This window comes from Hetaerina americana, unplaced genomic scaffold, assembly GCF_022747635.1.
Source record: "Hetaerina americana unplaced genomic scaffold, ioHetAmer1.1.p SCAF_27, whole genome shotgun sequence".
NCBI classification, from domain to species: domain Eukaryota; kingdom Metazoa; phylum Arthropoda; class Insecta; order Odonata; family Calopterygidae; genus Hetaerina; species Hetaerina americana.
The window spans coordinates 5,819,309-5,834,119 of NW_027286841.1; the positions used below are offsets into that span (position 1 = coordinate 5,819,309).

Genomic DNA, 14,811 nt, shown 5'->3' on the forward strand with positions numbered 1-14,811 from the left:
TTAATATTGATTCTCATCCCATACCTGTCGCACTGAATTTCCAATTCACTCAGCAATGCCTGCAGCCCCTTGGCTGACTGACAAACTAAAGCTTGGTCATCAGCAAACCTAACTGATTTTACGAATTCCCCGCCCACTTTCATTCCTACCTCGAGTTCTTCCCATGCCTCTTTAATCATTTCCTCTGCATACAGGTTGAACAGCAACGGTGATAATGGGCAACCCTGCCTTACACCCCTTCCTAACACTGCCCATCCTGACTCCCTGTTTCCCACCCGCACCCGAGCAGTCTGAGACATGTACAGGTTGCGGATTAGCCTCCTTTCCCTCCAATCTATTCCTATATTCTGCAATATACTCATTAGTTTTTCCCAATTCACTCTATTAAACGCTTTTTCGAAATCTACGAAACAGGCAAATACCTCCTGGTTGTGCTCTATATTCCTCTCGATTAATAATCTCAATACTGCAATGGCATCACGCGTACCTCTCCCCTTCCTAAACCCAAACTGATCATCCCCTAAGTAATCATTTGCCCTACTCTCTATCCTTTTGTTTATGATCCTGAGAACAACTTTAGCTGCGTGGGATATCAAACTAATTGTCCTATAGTCCTCACATGACGTGGCCTTTACCTTTTTCGGAATAGGAACTAAAACTGATCTCACAAAGTCTTCCGGCCAGATTCCCTCCTCATAAATGCTACGGATCAGCTCATATAGCCTCTTCCTCCCACATTTTCCTAAGCATTTTAAAAGTTCCACGGGAATGTTATCTACCCCAACGGCCTTATTTAGTTTCATCTCCTTTAATGCCCTTTCTATCTCATTGTCTAGTATGCCTGGACCTAAGCTGTCTTCCTCTACGTCATTTTCTTTTTCAATGTCTAACTTTGTTGGTCTGAGTTCTTTACTATACAGTTCTTCTATATACTCCTTCCATCTCTCTTGGATCTTTCCTGCGTCAACTATTACCTTACCCGCCTTATCTCTAACTGTTAGCATAGCTCTTCCTTTCTTACTTCCTGATAACGATTTAACTTTACTGTACAGCGCACCGATTTCGCCCTTCCTCTGCAGACTTTCCATATCCTCGCACTGCGTCTTCCACCATGCTTCCTTTGCTTTATTTGTAGCCCGCCTCAATTTATTGTTCAATTCTTTGTACTTTATTTTGCCTAATTCTGTATTTATATTCTTCCATTTTCGCCGCTCATCCATCTTTGTAATCATCTCATCCGTGATCCATGGTTTCCTAGTCCTTATAGCGTTAACGGTTCCAATAGTGTCTTTTGCGGCTTTAGACAACCCTTTCTTGATCATTTCCCATTTTTCTTCGATAGTACTAAGCCCTTTACCATCCTCCATGATTTTCTCTACCGCCTGTTTGTATTCCTTCCTTTTCAACCCATTTAATGCTTCTACATTCCATTTTCTAACTCGCCGCCCCTGCCTTATCTTTTTGAAACGTACGCTACATTTCATAACAACTAAATTGTGGTCTGAGTCCGCATCCGCTCCCGGGAAGCTGTGGGAATTTATCACACTGTTCCTAAACCTGTGTCTAACCAGGATATAATCTAGCTGATATCTTCCTGAGTCACCTGGCATTTTCCATGTATACCTGCGTCTTTTGTGGTGTCTAAACCAAGTGTTGGTGATGACTAACCCCTGTCTCCTGCAGAACTCAACTGCTTTCTCCCCGCGGTCATTCCTCGTGCCTAAACCGTAGTCCCCCACCTCATCACCATCTCTTCCTTTGCCTACCGTCGCATTCCAATCCCCCATCACTATCAAATGTTTCCCTGCAGGAACACACGCGATCATGTCCTCTTAACTGATCGTATATCCTATCCACCTCTTCTTCCTTATGGTTGCCCGGTGGCATGTATACCTGAATAATAACTAAGTTCGTCGGTTCTGCTTTTATCTCCACTAGTAGTATTCTATCCGTTACCTGCTCTATGTTGAATACGCTTCTTCCTACCTCTTCATTTAATACTATGGCATCCCCTCGTTGACTCTCGTCCCCACCGCTGTATATTATTCTATACTTATCACTCCAGTAATCCCCGCTATCTTTCCATCTCACCTCGCATAGACCTAAAATATCTATATTTCCCCTTTCCATCTCTCGCTTAACATTCTCCAATTTCCCTGTCCTCATCATTGTCCTAACATTCCACGTTCCTATTCTAACTAATGTGGTCTTCTTCTCCTGCATCTTCTGTCCTGCTGCTGCTGGTTTTCCCTTGCAAGGGTTTCGTGGGATGACGACCGCGGAAGCCTTGCCTCCCCCGCTGCCGGGCACGACACACGGCCGATTGGGCCGAACCCTGTGGTTGCCAGGACTCAAAATATCTCTATTGTCCATCATATTTTTCTTGGGAATGATAATTGAGGTGGTTTCCCGTTGCCTTCCTCAATAGTGTTTTTAACGTGACACCATCACTTACTGGCCGCCCCACTGGGGTCAGACGCCATTGCAGCCGCCTCACTGAGGAACAGACGCTGCGTGGACTACCTTTCGTCTGGCTCCTAACCTTCGACCTATCTGGCATGGGTGACCCTACCAGGAGCAATTTTTATTACTCCCGCCAGCACAGCTCTAGGGGTCATCGGAACGCACAAGCCCTTCCACCACGTCAAGGTTGTAGTCCGGGGAGGGCCCGGACTACAACCTTATATATATACCTTATAATATATATATATATATATATATATATATATACATATACTACCTTGATCAAAAAGTTCCCGGAATAACCACCGTGTGGCGCTCCCATCGTTCCGATTTGAGTTCTGTTTTTTTGTTAAATTGGTACATCTGTTGTTGATATTCCCTTTAAATCTTAGTGTCATAACTTGACATTTGCAAAAGTTACGGTCGGTTTTCGGTATGTCCATCAGTGCTTCCTGCGATTTTTCCATTACTTCCTCTCGGCTGCTAAAACGCGTTCCCCGTAATGGTTTTTTAACTCGATTGAACAGAAAGAAGTCACAGGGAGCCAAATCAGGTGAATTCGGTGGCTGTTGGATGGTATTTGTTGCATTTTTCGTCAAAAAATTACGAATAATGATAGCACTGTGCGACGGTGCATTATCATGGTGCAAAATCCACGAGTTTTCTGCCCACATTTCTGGTCTCTTTCGGCGAATTGCTTCACGCAAACGTCTCATAACGCCCAAATAATACTCTTTGTTTACTGTCTGGCCTTCTGGCAAAAATTCATGATGCACTACACCGTTGTAATCCATGAAAACCGTCAGCATTGCCTTCTTTTTTGACTGAAAACGACGTGGTTTTTTTGGTCTCGGCTCATTTGGTGAACGCCATTCACTTGCCTGATGTCTGGATTGCGTGTCGTACTCATAAACCCACGTCTCGTGTCCAGTAATGATCCTTTTGATGAATGTGGGATCGGATTCAGCCTCGCAAATCATGTCTTTTGCGACGTCAACACGGTCTCTTTTTTGCATGAAATTGAGGTCTTTTGGCACCAACTTTGCTGCTACACGACGGAAACCCAAATCATTAACCACAATGTCTTGGGCGGATCCATAGGCAATGTTCAAGTCCTCCGCTATTTCTCTGATGGTTAATTTGCGGTTATTGACCAACATTTCTTTTACTTTATCAATTTTTTCACCGACTTTCGATGTCGATGGTCTGCCACTGCGTTCATCATCTTCGATTGACTCACGACCACTTCTGAACCGCTCGTGCCACTGGTAAACGACCGTTTTTTTTAGAGAATCGTTGCCGAAACACTTTTCCAACATTTCCAACGTCCGTGCGCCACTAAATCCGTTTTTTACGCAAAATTTAATACAAGTTCGTTGTTGCAAATTTAAATCCATTTCTGAAATTGTAAAAAATCGCCAACACACACAGAGATAGATGTACTCTTGGCTACGTAACTTTTGCAAATGTCAAGTTATGACACTAAGATTTAAAGGGAATATCAACAACAGATGTACCAATTTAACAAAAAAAACAGAACTCAAATCGGAACGATGGGAGCGCCACACGGTGGTTATTCCGGGAACTTTTTGATCAAGGTAGTATATATATACATATATATATAATATATATATATATGTATATATATATGTGTATATATATATATATATATATATATATATATATATATATATATATATATATATATATATATATATATATATATATATATATATATATATATATATATATACATACATACATCTTCGAAATGGAACGCTCTTTGGTGATGCACAAATATATGAAAACACAGATGTAGATTTTTAAACCATAAAGACCCAAAGCAAGGACACTCACAATATGTTGTTTTGACGTGTCGACGGCTTGGCCGTTGTCTTCAGAACCATCATCTATCTGAAGACGACGGCCGAGCCATCGAAACGTCAAAACAACATATTGTGAGTGTCCTTTCTTTGTGTCTCTGTAGTTTAAAAATCTTCATCTGCGTTTATATATACATACACACACACACACAAATATACATATTCATACATATGTATACATACCAAAATACTACTATATTTACATATTATTTGGTTAAGTCAGAAGTGATGTGTAGTGACAATTCAGTGTACAGAGTTGGTGAGGAAAGTGGAAAGATGCAGATTACGAGTGGGAAAAAGTCTCCTTGACCAGGACTTGAATCACAGACCTCTTTCATTTTCTGGGCTAACGCTCTAATAATTAAACTTTCAAGGAAACATTACCCTGATTGTTTGGTCAAGAGGTGGCGCATGGGAGTTGTTTCACCCATGACCAGGGAAATGTGGTTTCTTCAACAGTTTAATTGGTAGAACATTGGCCTGGTAAGGCAAAGGTCAGTCATTCAAATCCCAGTCAAAGTGACCTTTCTCTGCTGGTAATCTGTACCATTCCACCTTCCCTACCTATCCTTGTGTTTGTCTTTTATGTGTGTTTCTATCCCGTTTCCTCATATCTATATTCATGTGAATTTATATTCTTCATTTTGTGGGATTTCGTGCTTGAATGTGTGTATGGAATAAGAATCATAAGAGATGCAATAAGGCTAGTAATTATGTATTATGTGCTTAAGAATGTGGTCCTACCTGTCATACCCTACTATGTGTTTGGCATAATTTTTGTTATAATTTTTCTTTCATTCAGCTAATGGATGTGGCTCCATATTATGGGGCATGCAGGTGGGATTACTGTGCGTGCCAGAAATTGGAACCAGCAGAATGTGGTTGCTCAACCATATCTGTGTTTGTGCAAGAATGCAGTCGTCTTGGAGTAAAAGAAATGCCAAATTGGAGGGATAAAGTCACTTGCCGTAAGTACCTCACACTTCACATTATTCTACAGACCTATTCTATGTAATAATGCAATGAAATCAATTTATATTACCTAGATCATACATAGGAGAAACTGTCACTGTAAGCGGCAAATGTGGTACAGATTTATTTGTCAAAATATTCATGAAAAAAATCCCAGTCAAATTTAATATTTTACCTTTGAAGTACGAGAGTCATTCAACAAGTTCTTGGGAAAAAATGGAAAAATACATTTTTATGGGTAATTTTTGTATTTTTCAACAAAATCTCCCAGAACTCCATACACTTTTCTCAGTATTTCTCCTAACTTCTTTAAGCTATCCAAAAATTAGGATTTCAGGAGGTTCTCAAAATAGTCATCTGTATATACTATATTCAACAGATTCTGACGAGATGTATTGGAAGTTTGTCATTATGAGGAAAACAAAATTTGCACTTTTCTGGTACCTCAAGATGGTTCGATGGACTGAAACGTGTTGTACGTTACAAATAAATCGATGGAAAAGTGCAAATTTTGTCTTTCTGATACACATCTGCGTTGTATTATTTTCCGCAGAGCCATTTTTCAAGTTTGGGAATGAAGAGTCACTGGGGGACAAATCTGGGGAATATTTTGGATGTTGTGATAGTTCAAACTTTTATTGTTTTCACTATAAAACAGTGCAGATGTGCGCCCATACATTTCCTTGATGGAAGAGATCCTTTTTCTTTGCCAAATGAGGAAGTTTTTCCTTGGTTGCTTGGCTAAACCAGTGCAATAACAACATATAATACTCTCTATTTATCGCTTGTCCTTTTTGCCTGTAACTGATATAGACGATGCATTGGTCCTCCCAAAAAATCATTTCCATCACCTTGTGAGGCGATTTCACCATCTTTGCATTCTTTGGAGCCAGATTGCTTTTAGAAACTAACTGTTTTGACTGCATCTTGCGATAGGCATCCTGTGGCCTCAACTATTTTGTAAGCTTTGATTCGTTGATGCCTCAAGAGCATAAGGTGGATTGTGTCAATCTTTTCAGAGAAAGTCACTTCACATTACAGTTCTTGTTCCACTTGTTGAATGGTTTTATTTGTCCAGATACTGGGCCTGCCACTCCACTTTTCATCTATACAGTAGTGTGGGCATCTCTGAGGAGTCAACACCGCTGCGGTCTAACCTCTCCTTCACTCATTACTGTAGGCTGTCCATAGCCTAGGCACAAGTCACAATGAATTTGGACAGCTGATGATCCTTTTGCGCACAAAAATCAAATCACAGCATACAATATGCAACTAGCGGGAGCAATGATTTTCATACACACATGTTATCCTAACTCACTGACAGGCTGACGACATCTGAATCAAAACAATAACTTCGGTGGGTTCAGAAAATTTTAATTGATGACACTCCTTCTTTACAACTTTGCTGTGACCTGGCAATATTTAAATACTAGAAAATGGCCCTTATTTGTTGATTATGCCTCATATTGTTAAATTAACAGAATGGTGATGCATTGATTGAAGTTTATATTTTGTGCTTTTGCATAAATTAATTTTACAAAATCAGTTTTAAATTAAGAAGTATGTTGAAAATTGGGGCACACATATCTTTCATACATGCATATGCATCTTAATAATATAAATATGAATAAATCATTCAATGAAATGGCAGATATCACTTGAAAAAATGCTTAAGTGACATTTTTGCTATTTTTAACAAGTATTTGATGTATTAGTATTTTTTAAAAGTTTTTTGATGATTTTTGGTATGTCATGATTCCTTAATTTCTAATATTTTACTAAATTGAGTGGAAGATGGGTGGGAATGAAAAATTCCTCATCAACACCATGTGTTATTGACCCAAGAATTGGTTAGTGGTAGAATTCCATTCTTCTGCAACCTGCCTTCATTTTGTCATAGCTCATTGCCCTGACGTCTGCCATCACCTACACCTCAGTTTAATTCACTCTTGTCCCTCCTCCACTCTACCTTTCCTTCCGTCCTCAGCAATCCATCGCAATATCATGGTGCTTCAACTTGTTTCATGACCTCCATCTATCTATCTATCCATCTATCTTCAAGTTGTTTCCCCTCTACCTCTGTGCCCTCCCTCCCTTTCAGGCATCACCCACTCTTCAAGGGGCTTACTTCTCCACGTGCCACCCTATAAATTTGATTTTAATCATTCTGGTGGAAATTGTATGATACCACACTTTCATTTCCACTGATCTCCTCTTTTCGCCTTCTCCTATTTCCTGGCTCCTAAATGTTCCTATGATAGTGAAATATCACCTTTTTGAAGCTTAGATTCCAGATTGTGAATTTTGGCTGGGAATTGAGTTACAAAATCCCAATTAATTAAATAGTTTAATGTGAATTTTGTTACCTAGTGCATAGCATTTATTCCCATGCCACTCCTTTGAATGGATATCAGTAATTCACATTTCACCTTTCCTGTGTAAACCTGTGTATCACCGCCCCACCCAAGCCATGAAATGAAAGAAATAATCTGAAATACTCAAATTGACTGAAATAATAATTTTAATGGATGTAAAAGCATTTACTTTAACATCTTTGGTTACAAACATAGAATTTTCTGCGAAAATACTGATAGTGTCATTTCCCCCCACTCTTCCCAATCCATTCCCCTTATTATGATATATGTAATCCAAAATTTGCCTCTCAGCTGAATTGACTATCTCTGATGAACAGTTTGTGGCAAGTAAATCATGAGTTGCCTTTGCCAATGGCAGAAATATTTTGTTATTTTGATTCTATTTAATTAATGGATGTTTATCAGAACCCTGTGATGACTGTTTAGAACCTCCATGGACTTCAATTTGAAAACACGTCACACCTGATGGCATGCAAGCTCATTCTCGCCCATTCACTCAATCCTTCAGATGTGTTCGGAGATGGGGACCTTGGCGTGTCACATGCGCTCATACTTTTGGGATTTACAAGATATCTCCTTTGCCAATGACCCGTCATTCACACAGAAATTACAAAACAGAAGAGGAAGGACCTAAGCTAACGCTCAATCACTCGGGTGTCTTAGACCTTTGTAAATCGCACTCACTCACTTGTTCAGGGTTAACAGGGATTCCTCCAATGCCGCTGACCAGTCAATCACGCAGATGAAAACAAAAAGATGCTATGGAAGATAGTAGGCAGTGGGGCTAGGCAAGCGCCGAGAGAAAACCTGACAGCATGTGCTTCGCTTGCCAAGCAGGCCTCTTCTTCTTCTCTTCATTAATTCCCAACCTCTTCTTCAGAGCAAAAACTTTTCCATTCCCTGAAACTCTTCCTTATCTCTTTTGACTCATTTCTCTTCCAGTGAATGTTTTGCTTCCAAATTTCTCATTTTAATATTTTCTTCATCCTTCTCTAGACTCTGAATCATACCTTCATATATTGGCATAGGTAGACTCATCAAATAGAAGCATGCTAGAGTTTGATCTAATGCCTTGGTGCCAGATTTAGCCCCCTTCCTGTTCAGACCCTCAAGTTTTGCAATATAATCTTGCACACTTACATCAGTTTTGGTTATGTTTGTTGGTTCCTTTGTGAAATTAATGCATGCATTTGCCTAGTATGAGCGAAATATACTTTGCGCTGTCACACTTGCCTATATCCCCAGAAAATTGTCGCTCATGGTTAGTAATAAAAATGATGAGACCTTTGAACTTATTTTTACTTCTCCTGGCAACATAGTCTCACTATTGAAAACAAGTGATAAATTAAGTAGTTTCAAATTGAAACTCAATAACTTTCTCTCGATGAAGTGTTGTTATTCATTGAATGAATTTTTAAATGATAAGCAGTTGTAATGCATTGTGTTCTTATTACATACTTTAATGATATGCTCTTTTTTTGTGAAGCATGTTCAGAGTGTAGAAATGTACTTATATTGTACTTTTGTTTGTGTTTGACGTCTCCTACTCCTACATGATGTGTTTGGTCAGTGGACAATAAATATATTATATTATTATAACCTGACTCAATTCTATTGGTAAACTGTTTCTGATTGAGGACTGCGCACTCATTGACCACATAATACTAATTTTATTCTTCGAACCTTGGGATATCGAACCCTTCATGTGTCCAAGACTTATTTGCTGTGATCACCTCATTACTTTCTACCAATAAATAAATATATATATATACATATATATATATATATATATATATATATATATATATATATATATATATATATATATATATATATAAACACACACATATATATATATATATATATTTATATTATTATTATATATGTTATTATATATATATGTTATATATATTATTATATATGTATTATTATATATTTATATTATATATGTGTATATATATATATATATATATATATATATATATATATATATATATATATATATATATATATATATTCATACTAGTATCAGAAAAAATTTGTTAATGGTTTTTCGGAACGAGATAACCACACATTAATAGAAAAAGCACAATAGTGGTATTTCGGAATGAGTCAAAGAGAAAAATAGACTCCTCTAAAAAGCTTCTCCTTCTTAAATAGCTGTACTATGCATGAAGTATTGAATATTAGGGAATTAACTCTATGAAATTAAAAAAAGGTATCTTTTTCTCAATTGGTTAGACTTCACCTGGATAATTCATTGAGGATTTAGGAGGCTTCAGAGAGGATCTCATTTCTGATATGGGCAAGATACCTAATCTGCCTATTTCTTAATAAATAATTGTGCCATGATTATGGAAAAACCTGGGAGTTTTCAATTATTTGCTGCATCGAAGCACAAAGAAATATTGAACTTGGACTTAAATGTGTCAGTGATGAGTACATCCATGCTGTGGGGTGTCTTCATGAGTTGTATAGTTCTTTTTCTATCGCTCATCGTAATTAGCTTTCAATATTTTTTTTTAGCCATGAAATGTGAAGATGGCAAAGTTTATTCAACATGTGGTCCCACAATTCAGCAAACTTGTGGATCGGCAGTGGAGTCGTCCTCAGTTTCCCTCTCAACCAAGTCTGTGTTTTGCGTGGAGGGATGCTTCTGCCCCGAGGGGACTTTGCTGCACAATGGAAAGTGCATCCAGCAGTCAGAGTGCCCGTGCCAACTCAGAGGCAAACAGTTCTCTCCTGGGGAGACTGTGCCGAGCGATTGCAATACATGCAGGTAAACCAGCTAAGAATAATGTAAGTTAGTTCTCCACGTACCATTTCATGTGTCATATGAATCCATTGGTGCCTGGCTAAGAGTCATACGGTAAAATTCAAACTTCCTTTGGAGAAGGAAACTACCTTTCTTTCATACAGTATTTTAACTTAATATCTTACTACATATGTTAGTCCTCCAAGTTTCATTAAAATTCAGATAGATGTCAAGTATTTTAAATAAGATCTCTTTTAAAATCCTGGTGTATGAATGGTTTTGTATCCGACGAAATATGCCATTGATAAAAGTCATGCAATTTTAAATGCTTAAGCTATATTATCTTGTTTCTACTAAAGTGAATCTTTGGTTATGTTTCCTGTTCCTCATTAAATTTTGATTCTGAATAGCGCTAGAATTAATTTATCACATCAGAGATTTGACTTTTGTTCTATATGATTTGGATGTTTTGACATTTAATTGGGAAAATAATTTTTAAAATTCTAAAATTTTTATATTTCCATTCATATAATGTGTTCTTGATTGGTATGTAAATTTATATGAATGATTAATACCTAAATTAATTATGCAAAAAATACATATTTCACAAAAATTTATTCGAGTAGGCCAATAAAATTTTATTGATTAAATGTTTTTTGAAAAACCATGTGAAATAGAATTTGTAACTAGCGAAGAAATGGACCCAAAAATGTGAATTGTATTGATTTCCTGTGGGGAGTTGGTTCTCTTTTATTCTGTGATTGTTGGATCCCATTGTATATACTTACATCAGTATAGTGCCGCAAATATTTTGCTGCGATATTTGTGTGGATGGTTGAAAACATAACTCTTATTATATTTAAAAAGCATCACCAAAGTGCCTGGTCGATTGTCCTCCTCTAGTCATATATTTTTCTTGGCATATGCATTCTTACAATATCTTTCAACTGTAATTTATTGTTACGATGGTTTCAGGCTTCTTTTTGTGCAAAATATTGTGACACATGTGATACTCATTGGTAAGAAAAAAGTACAAAAGATAGATACGAGGGTGGTCCTATAAGTACCCGGCCTGACCTAGAGGTGGCAGTAGTTGTTTGAAATATATCACTGTATTAGAAATTATGCAATCTGTAAAGCATATGTTTCAAGTTTGAAGATGCTACATCGTTTAGTATTTGTATGAAAGCCATCAATAGTGAACATTTTGAGTGAATTTATGAAAATGGAGAAAATTGGTCATCATAATATGATACAATACTTTTATTTGAATGGCCTCAGCCCAACCAAGATAAAAGCTGAACTGGATTCTACTCTGGGTGAGTCTGCTATTTTGTTTACAACAGTCAAACATTGGGTAGCAGAGTTTAAACAAGGCCGTACGAGCTGTCAACACGAACATCGCATTGGTCGACCAAATGAGGTGATGACTCCAGAAACGGTGAAGAAAATCCACAAAGAGATACTGGATGATCGTTGACTCAAAGTGCACGAGCTAGCAGACGTAGTAGCCGTTTCAAAAAGCGCGGTACATCACATTTTAACTGAAAATTTGGACATGAGAAAGCTGTGTGCAAGATGGGTGCCACGTTTGCTCACACTCGAGCGAAACCAGTGTCGTGAAGATGTCTCAATTGAGTGTTTAGCAAAGTTTCACAGCAACAAAGGAGAATGATTTTTGCACCGCTTCATAGCCATGGATGAAACATGGGTCCATCACTTCACACCGGAGACAAAAGAACAATCAAAACAATGGATTCAAAAGGGAGAACCGCCTCCAAAGAAGGCGAAGACCGTTTCATCTGCAGGCAAGGTCATGGCGTTGGTTTTTTGGGATGAGCGTGGGATAATTTTCATTGACTCTCTTGAAAAAGGAAAAAATATCAACGGCGAGTATTATGTGAACTTATTGCAATGCTTGAGCAAAGAAATAATGCAAAAACGGCCGCATTTGGCATCAAGAAGAAAGTGCTGTTTCATCAAGGCAATACACCAGCTCACAAATACGTTATTGCAATGGCCAAAATTCATGAATCCAAGTTTGAATTGCTACCTCATGCCTCACCCTATTTGCCAGATTCAGCTTCCTTGGATTATTTTCTGTTCACAAACTTGAAAAAATGGCTCCTCGGTGGTCAAAGATTTTCCAACCGTGAAAAAGTGATGTCGGCAGTTAATGGCTATTTTGAGGAGCAAGACAGCTCTTATGATAAAAAGGGTATCGAACTTATTGAACATCACTGGGGAAAGTTTATAGAGCTGAAAGGAGATTATGTTGAAAAATAAATACATTTTTTCCAAAATTTTTGCATTTTTTTTGTTGGGTCGGGTAGTACTGAGACCACCCTCGTAATTTCAATTCCTTATTATTTATCATGAACTGCACCCAATTATTTCTCATGCATGCCTTTCATGGAACTGCCTCTTGCTTTGCATTTGACAATTCAGACTCATAAGGTTGAGCCACGAGTAATTTATATTATTGCAGTCTTTGTTTCTGCTCTAGTCATGTGTCATAATAAAGCCTCCCACTGAGTAAATATGAAGTTTAATGTATCAAGGTTCACCAAGTTATTATTAATTTCATATGGAAGTGAGAATTGGTAGAAGAAATAGAAAATGAAGATAAATGATAAATGCTAGCTCTTGTCATGTTCTCTATGAAATTTAATGTTAAAAGCAATTGAATTTGAGCAAATGGCGATATGTACACTTCTCTTGTGGTAACTTGTGATAAGAATCTTCAACTAATTTCTCTTTAAATTAAAAAATTGCACAAGTACGAATAAGAAATTCCCTTTTTTCATGCTATGCCTCTATCTAGATATGATTGCTGATTCAATATCTGATTGCATTTGAAAAATTCATTTCATGAATTATTTTTTGCAGTAGCATCAATTGGTATGAACTACTTAGGTGATGGTGTAATTTCTTTAAATGGAATTAAAGAGTCACTTAATCATCTTCATGTAAATTTTTTTCCTCATTTCTCAATTTATTAGACATCATCATGTGTTGTTTTTTTGTTCCACAGTTATTATTATTAGGTAATCTACCGGTTAAGGTAGGTTTTTGGATGGACGTAATTACTAATTAAATAATTTGTGGCCCCTAGCAAAACACAACATCCTACTCTACATCAGGTCCCTCTTCATCTCTGAGTACTTTCTTCCTCCCTTCATCCCGTCCAACATCCCTATCCTGTTCCTTCCCTTTCCTCATTTGCCCAACATTTTCCCCTCAATTACAGTCTTCAACATCCCGCTGCCGGTCAATACCCCCCTCAGCCACTTTTCCTGTCTCCATAGGATTTCTCCCAACAAGCCCCTCTCTTCGCCCAACAGACCAAGTACTTCCTCATTTGTTTTCTTCTCTGTCCATTTCACCTTCTCCATTCTTCTCCACACCCACATTTCAAAAGCCTCCAGTCTACGTCTATCCTCCTGCTTCAATGACCACATTTCCGCTCCGTAGATAGCTACGCTCCAAATCAAAGTTTTTAGGAGTCTTTTCTTAACATCCTTACTCAACGTCCCCGTCATCAACTCCCTCCTCCTTGTGAAAGCTTCTTTGCCAAGCGCAATTCTTCTCCTTACGTCCTGACTACTTTGACCCTGTTGGTCCAAAACACTACGGAGATAAGTAAACTGTTCTACCTGCCTTAGTTTCTGTTCCACAGTATGCATGCACTTTTGTCTCATATACCTATTCATTTGACTGATGCTGCACTCCAATTCCATTGCTGTGTCTACCACTGTTACACTGTTTTGAGGTGCACAAGTGCAGCCAGGTCACAGAATGGCCTCCTACTGTCCTCAAAAGTTTCAGCATTGCATTTGCGCTTCCTTTTAATGACCTTGATTGTAATATCCTGATTGTCCTGCTCTTGTCAGATGCGAAGGTGGGATGTGGACGTGCACTCAGGCCAAGTGTGGAGCTAGGTGCTCTTCCATAGGTGACCCACATTATGTGACGTTTGATGGTCGACACTACAACTTCATGGGGAAGTGCTCTTATCACCTTGTCAAGGGAGACAACTACAGCATTGAAGCGGAGAATGTGGCTTGTGCTGGTTCCATCTCTGAGGTAAAGATTTTGTGCCCAAATTGAAATGATGATGGCAGTAATTATTTTTCTATTTTATTGATTGCCTTAGGTTTTATCATTTCATAAACTTCAGTCTGCAATATCCCTTATTTATCTCTTACGAACACCTCGCCTGATGAGGATGGCATTGCTGTTGAGGTGGTCTTGTGCCTCCCTCCTATTCTCTCTTATTGCCCTCGTCCTTTGATCCTTTTTCTCTGACACCTTTTGTGCATCACACATCCTGCCCCGATCTCCCTTGACACTACATCACCAA

At 38.2% G+C, this 14,811-nt stretch overlaps 1 protein-coding gene across 1 annotated transcript in view; it reads left to right on the forward strand.

The window, feature by feature from the left end:
• The window catches only part of LOC139689673 (hemocytin-like), a 202,796-nt gene that overhangs the window by 27,665 nt on the left and 160,320 nt on the right, over positions 1-14,811 (forward strand). Inside the window, exons 14-16 of the mRNA XM_071586862.1 lie at positions 5,149-5,314; positions 10,220-10,472; positions 14,342-14,534. Of these exons, the coding sequence (XP_071442963.1) occupies positions 5,149-5,314; positions 10,220-10,472; positions 14,342-14,534 (612 nt within the window). The remainder of the gene's footprint in view (positions 1-5,148; positions 5,315-10,219; positions 10,473-14,341; positions 14,535-14,811) is intronic.